The sequence below is a fragment of the Camelus dromedarius genome, chromosome 9, assembly GCF_036321535.1.
Source record: "Camelus dromedarius isolate mCamDro1 chromosome 9, mCamDro1.pat, whole genome shotgun sequence".
NCBI classification, from domain to species: domain Eukaryota; kingdom Metazoa; phylum Chordata; class Mammalia; order Artiodactyla; family Camelidae; genus Camelus; species Camelus dromedarius.
This window is the reverse complement of record NC_087444.1, coordinates 65,948,444-65,963,919: the sequence shown is the minus strand read 5'-3', so window position 1 is coordinate 65,963,919 and position 15,476 is coordinate 65,948,444. Positions and strand designations below refer to the sequence as shown.

The 15,476-nt window shown below is 35.7% G+C and overlaps 1 protein-coding gene across 1 annotated transcript in view; it reads left to right on the top strand.

Moving 5' to 3' along the window:
- The window catches only part of LOC135318499 (ankyrin repeat domain-containing protein 26-like), a 54,229-nt gene that overhangs the window by 9,823 nt on the left and 28,930 nt on the right, over positions 1-15,476 (top strand). The window contains exons 8-16 of the mRNA XM_064489581.1: positions 74-147; positions 1,290-2,030; positions 4,104-4,258; positions 7,327-7,360; positions 7,641-7,782; positions 9,951-10,164; positions 11,289-11,391; positions 12,037-12,537; positions 14,001-14,156. Of these exons, the coding sequence (XP_064345651.1) occupies positions 74-147; positions 1,290-2,030; positions 4,104-4,258; positions 7,327-7,360; positions 7,641-7,782; positions 9,951-10,164; positions 11,289-11,391; positions 12,037-12,537; positions 14,001-14,156 (2,120 nt within the window). The remainder of the gene's footprint in view (positions 1-73; positions 148-1,289; positions 2,031-4,103; positions 4,259-7,326; positions 7,361-7,640; positions 7,783-9,950; positions 10,165-11,288; positions 11,392-12,036; positions 12,538-14,000; positions 14,157-15,476) is intronic.

Sequence of the window (15,476 nt, the reverse complement as noted above, 5' to 3'; positions counted from 1 at the left end):
TTTTTATAGAGATGTTGCCTTTTATATAGCTGTTCTAAGCAGTTAACTTTAATTACGCATATTCATTTTCCAGCAGACCTAGACTTAGAAATGGCATCGAAGGAAGAGCAAGAAGGACGTGATGGAAGTGAAAACAACCAGTCACAGGTATGTAAAAATGTAAATTTAAATTTCTGTTTAATATTGTTTTCTGTGCTTTAATAACACAGTTCAAAAGAAATTGCCTTTCAAACTACACTTTTAGAGTCAATAAATAATTATATCATATTCTGTTTTTAATAGCATTTTATCTAGTTACAAAGCTTAAAGTATTGTTAGGGTCTTTGATAATTTATAGTTAAACTTTATCCTTGGAATTGAGGCAAAAATCCTTCCTGAATATTGTTTACTTCTTCCATTTTTATAACTGCCTCACATGATAAAGAAGGTGATATCAAATAATAAATCATGTGATTAAGTAGTTCAAATTGTAAACAATATAACAGTGATGACCACTGTGTTAGTTTTATGTAAGGAACAGTCAAAGTGGTCCAAAATTTGCAATTTAAAATTGCAAGTCATTGATGCCCAGATGAAAGATTTCTTCTGTCTTGAGACCTCTATGTAATTGATTTCATAATCTACAATCAGGGAGAGAATAGGGGTCATAGAGTCAACCCAACTGCCTATTAAGAGAATCAAACCTTCCAGGATTGGACCTTTCCTTTTAGGGAACAAACAAAACCTTTCTAATTTATTTCATTTCAGGGTAGGAAATCAGTAAATATTATTAAAAATTCTTTTATTCACTCTCACTAGTGAATACTAGAGTATAATACAACTGGATGGATGCAGAGAACACATATTGAGGTAGATCACTATCATAGTATATAGTTTGCATTAAAATTTATGAATTTGTTCCTGTTTCTGATTGAAGTTAATTGATTCTGGCACCTAATAATTTACAGTTTGCCTATTCTCTGGTTATTAGTCCTTTTTTAAAAAACCTTTACATGCACTGGAGGGGCTCACTATTTAAGGTACGTGAGGTGAACTATTTTTTAGTGAGGAAGCCTCTGTAATGTTAAAAACATAATCTCTAATTCTTGGTAGATTTAACATGTATGAATTGTTTAGTTCAAACAAACAGTGACAAAGTTAGGTTTCTGAGTTCCTATTTTTCTCCTATTTCAAGGCTAAGGCAAGTTATTTTTCACTTCTTAGTTTGTGAGTAGCCAAACATAGATTAGGAAGTTTGTTAAATTTTAATTATTTTCTAATTTTTCTTTATCTGTACTTGACTACTTAAGGATAAATATGTTTTACAAGCATGTACTGTGAAAGGAAAGAAATCTGAAGGTCAAATCAGGCAGATCAATCTTTCACCTGTGCATCTGCAAAAAATGCCTGGAGAACCAGGAATGAATAAGGAACAGGACAGAAAGGACGTACCTGTATCTTCAAAACATCCTTGTGTGGAGAAGCATGAGGACATGTGGGTCAAAAAAGGCAAATTACACTGGAAAATTAATACAAAATTTATCACAAAGAAGTTAAATCAGAAAGTCAGTAAAATCCGTGAAAAATGCAAAATTACTGTTCATCGTAAGACAGAGTCACTACATGGCAACTCTGAACTACATGGTGACTTAAAGGAACTACCTTCCAGTGTGACAAAGAATATATGTGATTCTGAGGAACAAGGTGCACCTGGAGCCTCCATCTCTGTAGGATTCCAGGCGTTCCCTCAACACGAAGAGCCCACTCTGGAAAGTGTTTCCCCATCTTACTCCAAGGCTGATTCAGCAATGTATGGCTGCCAGTCATCTTCAAAACTTTATTTAAATGAAAATAAGTTAACTGAAAATGACACACAAGACACTGAACATGTTTGTGACAAAAATGAGGAGGGTTTCTTTACTGATAGAGAAAATGAAGTAAGGAACCGAGCTCGGCTGCTGCTGAAAGAAAACCAAGAAATTGATACGAAAAGAAAACAAAAAAGGAGCCAAAACACTCCCTGGAAATCAGAGATCAGACATACACCTCTGGTAAGTGGTCCAAAAAGCATTTTTGTCTTGTGGCTTGCCCAATCCAGTGAGATGAAACAAATGATTCAGACAAAAAGTCACGCTATGTCTGCAGTTTCAAATACTTATAAGAAAACCAAACCAATACAAGGCCAGCTCCAGAAGCCATTGCTTGCAGTTAACTGCGGTGCTAATAACTCTAAACTCATGGACCCCAAATTAGGAAATGTGAGTTCTTCCCTATCAAATGGTAGCAGAACAAAGTATATCTAAAAGAGTTCCACCAAGATATGCAAAGGTTTAAGAATGAGGTAGGCATGTTACAAGTAGAATTCCTGGCTTTGGAAAAAGAAAATTCAACTTCAAAAAGAGGTAGAGGTTCCTTTGCTGCTACTCTGGTTTTTCTCTTTATCAATCATCTCTTCCATTCTGATCCATATCTGATCTGATTTTCCACTTATGAAAATAGCTTATATATAAAACGGGGATGATCTAAATATGTAATTGTGTAGAAACAGACTATTTCTGCCATCTAAATAACACGAATTCAGGGAAGTATTTTCCTGGGTTTGGTTCCTTAATCAACATTAAGTGTCTGTGTCAGTCTTTCATATGGAGTGGGAAAGTAATTCAGCTGTGTGCCACGTGACCTTCTGAGCCAGAATGAACGCAAGTGAAATGGCTTAGGAAATATAATAAGCTCAAGGTTTGTTGGTTTGTTTGTTTTTAATCTATTGGCTCAAATATAAGTTGCATTTCCATAGAATGGGAAGGAAGCAGTGACTGAGAGAAGGGATATAAGCACACACTCTCACTAAACTGATCCATTCATTGTGCTTTAGTGAGTGTGGCTTATGTGTCTTACTGATCACTGGACACTTAGAAATCCATCACGGCCACTCTGAGATATACTGAAGAACAAATACATGTGCTCCCACATATTCTTGAATCACCATCTTGGGTGTTTCTGTTGAGTCAGACCCTTACATTGTATTATTTAATAAAATGTAGTAAGTTTTGACATCATATAGGTAGTATGAACCCTCAGGGAAAAAAATCTGTATTTATCTCCAAAGGAGAAATCTTGAGTTTTGAGATGCACTGAATGGTTTTCTTCACTTCTAGTAATGGATTTTTTAAATGTGTGTGTGTGTTCTTTTGTGTGAGTGCAAAGAGTGTGAAAGGTAGACAGAAATCTGAAGCTGTTCTCCTTTAATAGAAAAAGGAGATGAGCCCTGCCACCAGCTTTGCCAAAGTCACACTTTTAACTTATCTGATCAATTTGATGAATTTATTTGGTACTTTATTAGATTCAGTGTTAGAGAATTGTATCATCTCTTTTGACACCGTGAAATGCTGAAGATTGCTGCTTTAGGGGCTTTGGACAAATCACTTGACCTTTCTTGGTTGTGTTCCCATTATCAGTAGACAGTGGGGCTAAGGTAGATCACTCACTGCTCCTATGCCCTCTAGCTATAAAATGGTCATGGTTATTGAATGTGAATTTGGGAATCATTATTCCTTTTCCAGAATTCCACACTAACTGGCAATTCATCAGTTTCACTCTGCTCCTTTCGGTAAACTTGGGTTTATATATTATATTAAACACCACTTTTTTGATACCCCAGGATCCAAATGAAACAAGAATTATAAAATGTAGTGGGGAAAAGATAGCTTTAGCACAGAAAGAAGATTGTTTCCTTTGTGTTACTGAAGCGCCAAGGTGTGACATCTTCTAAGTCTGGCTGTTTAATACAATATCTAGGTGGTAAAGACAGAAGAGGACAAATTTTATGCCTTTGTCTTTTTATTTCTCTGTCTCTTTCATTCACATGCAGAGGAGTGGATGTAACAGCACAACATTAAGAAAGCCCTTTTAAAATTTTGGAAATTCCCTTTCTTTTCCTCACACAGAAAGAAGCAGAATTTACAAACATTTCAATGTCTTCAAATGATAAAATTAAAGTAAGAACAAATATATTTTAATCAATTGAAATCAGGGCAAACTCTGAGTCAAATGATAAAATGAATGGAAAGAACGTCTTTATCATGAATAAAGTAATAATTACCTTTTGTATCAAACTTTCACTAAAGGTTAAAGTAGAAGAGAACAGGAACAAAAGTGGTGAACTGGAAGGATCAGAAACCATGTGTGATGGCAACTGTTATAAAGGACGAACTCAGCGGAGGAAGAGGGGAGAAACTGATGACCAGCAGTTACCTGCTCTGCAGAAAGAAATTTCTGATAGGTAAGCGTATATCAGTATTCAATAGTAGATAATTATTATTTTCCTAGTATTGTTCAGAATTTCTTCCCAGACTCATCTCTGTACTTGCTTCCATGTATTTTGCACTCTTCCTTCCAGGTTCCAAGGACACTCTTAGATTCCAAATGCCTAATTTTGTGCTCACATTCTAATCTCTTAGGTAGAATCATTTCCTCCTGTCTCTTTTGCTCATGAACTGCTTGTTTTCCCTCTTCTGTAAAGCCTTTCTTATGCTCACTTATTACTTTCCATATGTCAGCTCTTGCGTATCACATTGTATCATAATTGTAAATCTGCCTTGAAGCAAGAATTTGTATTTCCTTGCCTATGGTTGGCACTTGATAACCATTTTGTGAATTATTAAATGACTGAATATGGATAAGAGTTGGAATTTTTCAAAAATTGGTTTCTTAAAATTTATTAGTAGAATAATTTTTTAAAAATTGGCTTTTTTATGGATTGTTTTAAAGTAGCTCTCCTGGCTTGCCTATGAAGGAAGTAAAGAAGAATGAAAGTGGAAAACAGACATTAAAAGCATCTGTGACTTCACATGTATTTGAGAAGACTGCCTCACTGGCTGGTGGTCTCCTGCACATGAGTGACAACAGCAGTTTAAGTGAAGCAGATCTAGGTCATGACAGGGAAAATCTACAAATTCTTTACTTCTAGGTGAAGACATATTGGCAGTGATTACCTTCTCCGGAAATAGAACAGCATCATATAGTGCAAAGGCCTAGGCAAGGGATTTCTCAACTATCAGAGGAACGCTGCCGAAAGGTTAAGATGAGGACAAGTGCCTTTGACCAGAAGGCGTTTCAATAATACGTCCCCATGGAAGCCGGGCTGCAGTGAATCGGTCTAAACAGCCCCTTAGAGAACATTCACTGGGAAGGCAGGAGAGGACTGGGTGATAACTGAAGGGGGATGTGGGTCTCGTGGGGGTTCCCTTTCTTTTTTTTTTTAATACTAAGATGGTAGTTTGTAGAGCATGTCTCTCTGCTGTTGGAATTGATTCCGTAGAAGAGATGATTTTCAGTTTAACCTTGTTTGCATTTCCGGTATAAGAAAGTGTATTGATTGTACTACATTATCTTTAAAAGATTCTAGTAAACGTCTATTCACATATAGTTGTTGTAAGGGCTTATTCATTGGTTCTGAAGCGTAATATTCTTACACAATTCAATATGCAGATAGTGACTTTAAAATTACACTATTGTACATAGATTTTTTTAAATTGTATACTCATAATAACTATACACACACTTAGGCCATACTGAATAGGGTTTAATCATTCCTTGATGATTCTAGATATTATAGTGTCTTTGACAGTATCATCATGGGTGGCTATGGTTTTGTATGCTATTGTAAACTATCAGATTATATTAACTTAATATTTGTTTAGATTCTAGGAAGAAGGGGAAGATTTTGTTTGTATACAATAGAATAATAAACTATTAACAGTCTATCACAGATGATTACTTTTGGATTACTAAGTTCTAAATTACAAAAGCCATCATTCCTGTACCAAAAGTGTCATTAACATGTTTTGTTTGCTCTATAAGGACATGTCAAATGCATGAACAAACAGCTGAATGGATAATGAATGCCCACTGATTAATTTCTTTAACAAAAGCAAATCTTTATTGAAAGTTGATTTCCAGTATTGCCTAGGTCTAAAGTCTTTTAATTTTTAAAAAATAGGTGTTAAGATTCAGAAATTATTATTACTATTATTTTAACTTTTTTGAGTCATAGTCATTTTACAACGTTGTGTCAAATTCCAGTCTAGAGCACAATTTTTCAGTTATACAAGAACATACATATATTCATTGACACAATTTTTTTTTTTTTTGGTGTGAGCTACCATAAGTTCTTATATATATTTCCCTGTGCTGTACAGTATAATCTTGGTTATCTATTCTACATTTTGAAATCCCAGTCTGTCCCTTCCCACCCCCAGCCCCCTTGGCAACCACAAGTTTATATTCTATGTCTATAAGTCTGTTTCTGTTTTGAATTTTTGTTTTGTTTTGTTTTATTTTTAGATTCCACATATGAGTGATCTCATATGGTATTATTCTTTCTCTTTCTGGCTTACTTCACTTAGAATCACATTCTCCAGGAACATCCATGTTGCTGCATATGGCGTTATGTTGTTGGATTTTAGGGCTGAATAGTATTCCATTGTATAAATATACCACTTCTTCTTTATTCAGTCATCTGTTGGACATTTAGGCTGTTTCCATGCCTTGGCTATTGTAAATAGTGCTGCTAGAACATTGGGGTGCAGGTGTCATTTTGAAGTAGGGTTCCTTCTGGATATATGCCCCAGAAATTATTATTTATAACTATACCTAGACATAGAATAATAATAGAGATTCATTTACTACATTAGTTAAAAATACTTAAAAATAAATATTACTTTCTTAGCATATTGTGAAATGCACGTATTGAAGCCAGATTGCCTGGGTTGGAATTCTGGGCAGACACAGGGGCTTTGGCAAGTGACTTAGCCTTTCTGTGCCTCATTTTCTTCCTGGGTAAAGTACCTAATGTATTACCTATTTCCCAGGATTGTTGAGAGGATTAAAATGTCTTTAAGACATGTAAAGTGCTGATAATAATGCATAGCAGTTGCGTACTAAGTCCTCGAGAAAGCTAATTCCATGATTATTAGAAAAGGGTTTTTTTCATATTAGGACTTAAGTAATACTTTCCAAATAGGTTTTAGTGCCTTAAATACCAGTTTTTATTGAAAATGACAACAACAGGAAAATCCTGGTATATTTTTTCCTATCAAATAATGCAAGTAACCTTATGTTCTTCCTTTTTCTTTGTTTGTCCACTTGATCTAAATTTAATACATTGTTAATAATATAATTGATATACTTTCTTTGTCCTTTAATGTTATGGTTTCCATTTTTGTTTAATCCCTTGTTTTGAAAATTAGTTATCAATGCAAAGATTTTATATAAAAAATAACATGTTTACATATTTCTTGTATTTTCAATATTTAGTATTTGGCTGAAATGAATTGTTTTTTTTTTTAGGTCTTCAAAGAAAACATCTGCTAAAAAGGACAAGGTATAGAAAAATATTAATTATAAAAATATTATCCTTTAGTAAAACAATTTATAAAACATAGAGTGGAAAAACAGAAAATCCTCCTTTGTTGTAGAGACATTTACTTAAAAATAATTTGCAAACACTATTGATAAAATTAGCCTTTTGACAAAAATCAGCTCTTTCAAGAAGTGTCTGTGTTTTTGCTCTCAGAAAAAGATGGATATTTATCACCTCAGTACACTGAGCATATTTTATAACTTTCTTGGAGACACTGTGAAATAGCATTATTTATTTGTAGGTCAAAGAGCAGGTGAATTCTGTGGGTGACCTCGATGACTTAACTCTGTCACCGGAAACAGCTTCTGAGGACTGCGAGTCGCCTTACCCTAATTATAAGAACACCCTGAGGCTAATCGAACGACTTGGCCTGGAGGGGAAAGGTAGGACCCCTGTATGACTACAAAGCCTTTTGAAGTATCTCGCGGTAACGTGTGCACACCTAGTGCTGCCCCAGGGAGCGCGGGTACGTAACAGTCCGCTGCGTCTCAGAAACCTGCTTTGTGTTAAAGCAGAATCAGACGTGTTGTGCGCTGCCAGCCAGGGGCTGTGACCGTTCCCACTCCCTGTGCTGTCTGTTGACTCTGACGCTCCTATGCCTTCACCCAAGGTCAGGTTATCACTACTTCCCTCCTAGAACACTGAAATCACCTCAGGACTTTTTTCTCCGCCGTTCCACCTCCTGGAACCTTGGGCTACACCGCAACCGTGATTACTAGATAGTTTTTAAAATTCAGATTTTTATTAACCCCTTGCTTAAAATCCAGCTACTGCTTCTCACATCTCCATGGTTAAAGGCCACAGTCCTCTGGATTCATCTTGTTTCATTTTATTACCCTTCTTTCCACATGAATTTTAGAATCAGTTTGTCAATGTGCGAAAAAAAAAAAAAAAAAGTCTGCTAGTGTCCTAGAAATTAGATGTAGATTATGTTGAATCAGTAGATTAATTTGGGGAGAATTGACTTCTTAACAATATGGAATTTGTAACCCTGAACAAATTTCATTTCTCCACTTATATAGGTCTTCCTTGATTTTCTCAGTAATATTTTAGAGTTTTTAGTGTCTGGGTCTTTCCGTCTTTCATGAGTTTACCTGTATTTCTTCTTTTTCAGTGCGGTTGTAAGTAGTATATTTTTATTTGTTTGTTTGTTTTAAAATAATATAATTTAAATTTTAGTTTCTGATGATAGAAATACAGTTGATTTCTGTATACTGACTCTGTGCCCTCCAACCTGGCTGAGCCCATTGATTAGTTCTAGTAGCCTTTTTATGGATTGTCTCAGATATTCTATGTAACCAAAGGTGGTCAAGTTTTTCTTCTTTAAACTACTGTCTTACTAAAGATAGTTCATATTTAAGACTTGGAGCCAATAAATACGTTCTCTGTCACAGCTAATCAGCTCTGTCACTGTTATGACAAGAGTAGCCATAGACAATACAGAAGTTAATGGATGTGGCTGTATTTCAGTAAAACTTTATTTACCAAAGCAAGCAACCCAGCCCACAGGTTGGAGTTAGCTGACTCACACCATGTAATCATATTCCCCGCTGATTAGCAGACAGTTTTACCTCTTCATTTCCCATCCAGATGTCTTTTGGTTCTTTATTTCGCCTGATTGCACTGGCTCCAGTACAGTGCTGAATAGAAGGAGTAAGAGAAGCCATTCCTGTCCAGTTCCCCTCCTTCTGGGAAAAGCGTTCCGTTTTTCACCATTGCGCATGGTGTCAGCTGTAGAGCTGGCACAGATCTTTGTCATAGTGAAGACGTTCCCTTAGTTCCCAGTTTTCTGGAAGTTTTTATCAGCAATAGATGTTAAGGTTTGGGAAGTGCCTCTTTTTATCCACTGACATGATCATATGATGTTTCTTTATTAGTCTGTCAATATGATGAATAACATTAATTGATTTTTACGTGTTAATACAGCCCTGCATTCTTGGGATACACCTCACTTGGCCATGATGAATGATGCTGTATTGTTGGATTTGATTTGTTAATGTTTTGTTTAGAAATTTTACCTCCATTTTCATGACATTAGTTTTCTTTCTTGTAATATCTTTGTCTGGTTTTGGATTCAGGTTAGTGCTACTTCTTTAGAATGAGGACATATTTCTTTTTCTTCATTTTTTGAGGAGAATTTCTGTAGAATTGGTATTAAATTTTCCTAAAATATTGGGTAGGATTCACCAGTGTAACCATTGGGACTGGAATTTTCTTTGTGGTAAGGTCTTTAAATAGGACTTTCATTTTGGTTTTTAAGATATAGGGATTTTTAGCTTATGTGTTCTTTCTTAATTGAGCTTTTGTAATTTCTCTGTTTCGAGGAATTTACCCACTTCATCTGAATTGTCAAATTTATTTACATAATGTTCACAATAATACTTTGTCATTCTTTTAATGTCTGCAGAGCTTAGAAGAATGTCTTCCACAGAATAGATGCTCAGTACCATCTGTTCAATGTATGGATGAGTGAATGCGAAATGCACAGTCCTTTATACACAAAAAATTACTCATTCATCTTATTTCTATTTGTGTTTTCTTCCTAATGCAGATTATGCTACCTTATTGAAAATTCAGAATGCAGTTCATTCATTCAGAAGCTTAATAGAATGTAAAGAATCTGACTGTGAACTACTTAGAGGAAAAGTTAAAAAAATGGAAAATAAGGTTAACAAGCTACAAAAAGAGCTTTTGGAAACAAGACACATGAATTCACAGTTAGAACGTCAAAATGTGGTGTGGGAACGAGAGCTCTGCAGTATGAGGTACTGAATTCCTTAGTTTTAAAGAAATATTTGAACTCTTTATATTTAATATGAAGATATGTAGGAGAAGTCTTATGATTGCTCACTGAACTTTTGGGATTTTACAGGGGAGAAAATTTCATTAATATTGTGGAATATGAGACTCTTGGAAATAAAACAGCAATATATATATATATATATATATCTCCTCATTCTATATTTCTTTAAAAAAAGATCTTTGATCCTTATCTCCCAATTGTCCCCCAAAAAGTTTATATTACTTTACATTCCCACTTGCAGAATTATGAAATGAACAATTGTCTCAAGGCAGAAACTTTAAAAAAATTATGCAGTTTTATTCTTGACATATGAATAGATGGACTAAAAACTAAAGTGGAAAGTGATTACTGGTTAATTTCTTCAGCTTCTCTCTCATGCAGAGATAAGATCAGTTCAAAGGTGTATGCTGAAAGCACAGATTACTCTTTATTGTTTAATTACTTACTATGGATCCTGCCTTGTTTCCAAAGGGATTTAAAAATGATTTACTAAATAAATAATAGTCAACAAGGTAAGTTCAAAGTGTTGCAAAAGAAGAAACATAAAGTGTAGGGCGTCAGGTAGCAGACTCCCCAGCCTCGCCTTGGATTATGCTAATTAGGGGATCTGTGTTCTGGAAAAGACATCTGTGGATGTTACCTCCCACTGTAGACCATTTAGGAATACCTGTAGTATTTCATGAAGTTGAAATTTTATTTCTCATGAACTTAAAAACTTGTTTCTAAACAGCAACTTCTCTTAATAAGTAACTAAATTCTCTGTTCTAATAAAGGAGTTATTTATGGCTATGTGGGAAAAAGGGGGTAATTTTTAACTCATAACTTACTGAATAATTGCAAAATTTCTTTCCTACACTATTCACCAGAGTTACTCTTGACTGAAATTCAGTAGCATTATGTCTTTTCATTGCTACTTTTCAAATATATATATCTTTATGAAGAGATTGAAGTGAGGAATTTAAAATGTGAGACTTAGAAATGAAAAACAAAATGAGAAGATAGAAATTGCATTAGGGTAATAAACCGGCATGTGAAGAACTAGATCATAAAATGAACTTTTTAATTTCTAACAAAATTAATTTTCAGGGAGAAACAATACAATGAACAGGTTTTCCAGAAACAACAACTTGAAAGCACTCTCCAACCACTAGAATTTGAACTGAAGAGCATAAGGAATAAACCGAGTCAGGTAAATTAGTCTTAGGAGAAAATTTCATATCTCTAACACTGTTTCATCAATAGTATTTATACTATTCTTTTGAATTGATCTATATTTTCATTTAAAGCAAATTTAAAAGTTATCTCATCCTAAATAGGAACTATGACATTTACAGCTTAACTTACTAATTTCTTGGTGTTCTTGGCATCTAGTAGATGCTCTGTGTCTTTTCTGAATGAAGGAATGGAAGGTAAATTGTTATATAATCAGAGCTAAGGCTCTTACTGAGGGGGTAGCTGTGAAGATTAGATATGAGATACAATTTTTAAGTGTAGTCAGATTTTTTCATTTTTTATTGTAAGCCTTCTGGGTTTGTTGTATTTCAGAGAAAGAAAAGCCTTTCCAGTTCTCAGCTTCTTAAACATTCTTCTGTGATTTCTTTTTTACTTTCATGGATTCACAGTCTTTAATTAAATTTTTGAACTTTTGGGGATTTCTGCTTGTATAAAGTTTGAGACTTGTATCCACCTTAAGTTTTTCCAATTGGATATCCAGTTATTGCAAACTTCTTATTGTATAAACTTAGAGATTAGTCTTTCACTTCAAAGGAAATTGTGATACGTCAGCTTATTGAGTACAGTTCAAAGAGTAAGAGATGAGTCGTTTCACTTACAGGACACAATGAATTTTGAGGTGTCTGACCCAAAAGATAACGGCGAGGTGCTTCCTCCGCAACTTCCTGAAGCTGAAAGTCAATACCGTGGCCCAGAAATTGAGCTACGTCCCAGGAGAGATGCTCTTAGACCAGTGACGGTATTAGAATGTGTGCATAGAGACCAAACCCAAGCCCAGTGTTCAAAGAAGGAAATTGAACTCTTGTATCGGCACAAACAAGGGAAAGTCAATAAATACGCTGCAAAGCAGGCATTCTTGGAGGACAGATTGTGTGAACTACAAAGTGAAAACATGTTGCTTCGACAGCAACTGGAAGTTGCTCAAAATGAAGCCAAAAGTAAAAAGACAATTAATATCCGAGAGCCGTTTCCAGACCATATGAGTAAAGCCGCGCATAAACAACTTCTGATGCTGGAGGAAGGAAACAAGGAATTAATCAATGACTGCAAATGTGTAAAAGACAGAATGTATCAGTATGAAACTGACAGAGCAGAAATGCAAGTAAGTACCCAGAAACAGAACTAATTTTCAGACTTCCTCAAAGAAAATTCAAAGCAGTGTCCGATGAAAGCTAAATGTTGAAACTAGTTGAATGTTAAAAATGTGTGGGCTATAAATATATACCCTGTAAAGCAGAGTAAAAGCATATCTTGTATCCAGTAAACAAAAATTAGACCTGAGAGGTGCTTTACTTTGAGTAAATATGCCTTGTCGCCTGAAATTTTAAGAGATTAAGCTGTAAGTTGTTGACAGATACAGGGAGGTATTAGCAATTTAGTCTTATACTTCCCAAATCATTTTAATATTTCTGTCACCGCATTTTAGTATCGTGATGAAGCAGATAAATGAAATGCTCATACCTAAAATGAGTAGTTTGAAATTAAGCTTCAGTTGTGTGAACAAAAAAAGTAAAAGGAAAGAGAGTGAGAGAGAGAGAGAAGGTTCAGTTGTGTGGATTACTTTGACAGTCAAATCCAGATTTCCCAGATGAACCGATGTGTAAATGCTGCATCTTGTAGTACTTTTCCTTCAGTAGCTTTTCATACATTTTTAGTTGATATAATTTTCTTTTTATTCATGTCAATTGGAATTAAATTCAGAAATATTTCCATCTCAAATCATGTATTGCTGTGACCTCTCCACTCCTTAAAGTCATCTACTTTTCATTCTGTCATAATTTGGGACTAATGTGAATTTTAGCAAAACTGTGTTTGCCTTAGTCTTCCCCCCATCTATTTATAATTTACTTTGAACATTTTTTCAAATAATCTGCTCACAATTCTCATTCCAAGGCTCAGTTACTGTCATTTGGATCTAAGTTTGTCCAGTACAGAGGAACTGGGGCGCTCTGTGCTGTACGAGTTTGGCAGTGGTGTCCCATTTTCAGACTGAGGAGAAGTGGCCAGAGTCCTGAGCAGCAGGAAGGCAGTGAGTGGGAGGGGTGGGGGGAGCTGTAGGAGCTGCAGTCCAGGAGGCAGGGGAGGCCAGGTTGTCTAGGGTCCCCAAAGGCCATTGGAATAACCTCATTTTTATTGTGAGATAGGAGTCTATTGGAAGGATTTAAGCACCAAACTGAATATGTGAACTCTGAAATTAAGCCTCTAATGAGAAAGAGAAAGAATGTTCCACAGTGTGGGATTTACCACCACTCATCCCACCTGCACACCCCTTTCTGTTTGAGACTTCAGTGGGGGTAAAGCTCAGCCACTTCCTGGGAGGGGCAGGGAATGGCTGGTGGGGCTGCACTCATTGTCTAAGTTAACTTACTGTCAATAAGGCAGGAGGGTCATGCCTTCTGTGTCTTTAACAAAAGTCAGTAAACAGGAATGTGTACCTATGGGTAAAAGAAGGCAAATTGACATCTGTGGGGATAGTTCTCAAAGTCCATATGTTGGAGTTATATATTATTAATGTAACTTAATGATGAGGTGACTTAAAAATCAGTAACAGAGTTATCCTTTTAGGCCTGTGTGAGACGGCTTCAACAAGAGCTGACTGACACCCGAAAGAAAGTGTTCATGTTGGAAGCTTCCCTGGAGGTGACAACAGCACGTCATCAGACTAATGTAGAAAATAAGACACAGGATTTAGAGAGGAAATTACATCAAATTGCAGACCAAGTATGTATGAAATTGAGCACGTCAGATGTGAATGTACAGCGCATGGTGTTATAGGACACTAGCTGTTCAGGGACAGCTTTCTTTTGCATCTTCATTATAATTACAGCTTTATTATCTTTATGATGCATTTGTTTCTTATACTTTGACTCTCATTCTGCCATTTTTTATATATTTTTTTCTTACAATATTTATCCTTAGAGAAGTTGAAAATTATAAATCTTTCCTCACAGACGTTAACTTTTTTCCTATTAAACAGTATTTTTTGAGTGATCTCTCACCACAGTGAGGCAAGCTAGATAAAAATCAGAGGATAATGATTCATGGCATGGTCCAGAAAATTGTCATGTCTCATCCTCACTTTTGTGAATGGATATAGAATCTGTGTGTACCGATTACATGGATTTCAGGATAACTTGTGCAGAAAAATCGTTACACAAACCAGTTGGAGTTAGGCATTGCCTTCATTTTCTTTTCATTTTAGACGTGTTGTAAAAGCATGGAGAAGTTCAGATCGTGTAGGTACACCCAAAATAGAGAATTAAGAAAATTTTCTAGATCCTGCCTTTGGATTTTTTTTAACTTTATGGAGATATAATTCACATAATATAGGGGGGATTGTGTAACTCAAGTGGTAGAGCACCTGCTTAGCATACACAAGGTCCTGGGTTCGATCCCCTATGCCTCCTCTCAAAATAAATAAGTAAAACCAAAGAACTTTCCCCCACCCAAAAAAAAAAATCACGTATCATATAATTCACTCATTTAGGATGCATAGTTAGTATCTCCTAGTATAATCAGAGATGTGCAACTGTCACCACAATCAATTTTAGAACATTCCCATCACCCCAAAAAGAAAGCCTGCATCCCTTAGCCATCACCCCCAGCCCCCATCTCCCTCAGCCCCCAGCAACCACCAGTCTGATTTCTGTCTCTATAGATGTGCCTGTTCTGGGTGTTTCACATGAATGGAATCACATGCTGTGTGGTCCTTCATGATTAGCTTTTTTCATCTGACATAACGTCTTCAAGGTTCATCCATGTCATAGTGCTTGTCAGTATTTTCATTTCTGTTTACTGTCAAACATTACTCGGTTGTGGGGCTAAACCATTTATCCATCCGTCAGTTGATGGACCTTTGGTTTGCCTCTGCTTTTTAGCTATTGCTAATAATGCTGCTGTGAACATTTCTGTCCAAGTTTTCGTGTAAACATGTTTTCATTTCCTTGGGGAATAGACTTAAGAATGGAAATGCTGTCGTATGGGTCATATGGTAACTCTGTTTAACCTTTTGAGAAACTGCCATAGTGTTTTCCAGAGAGG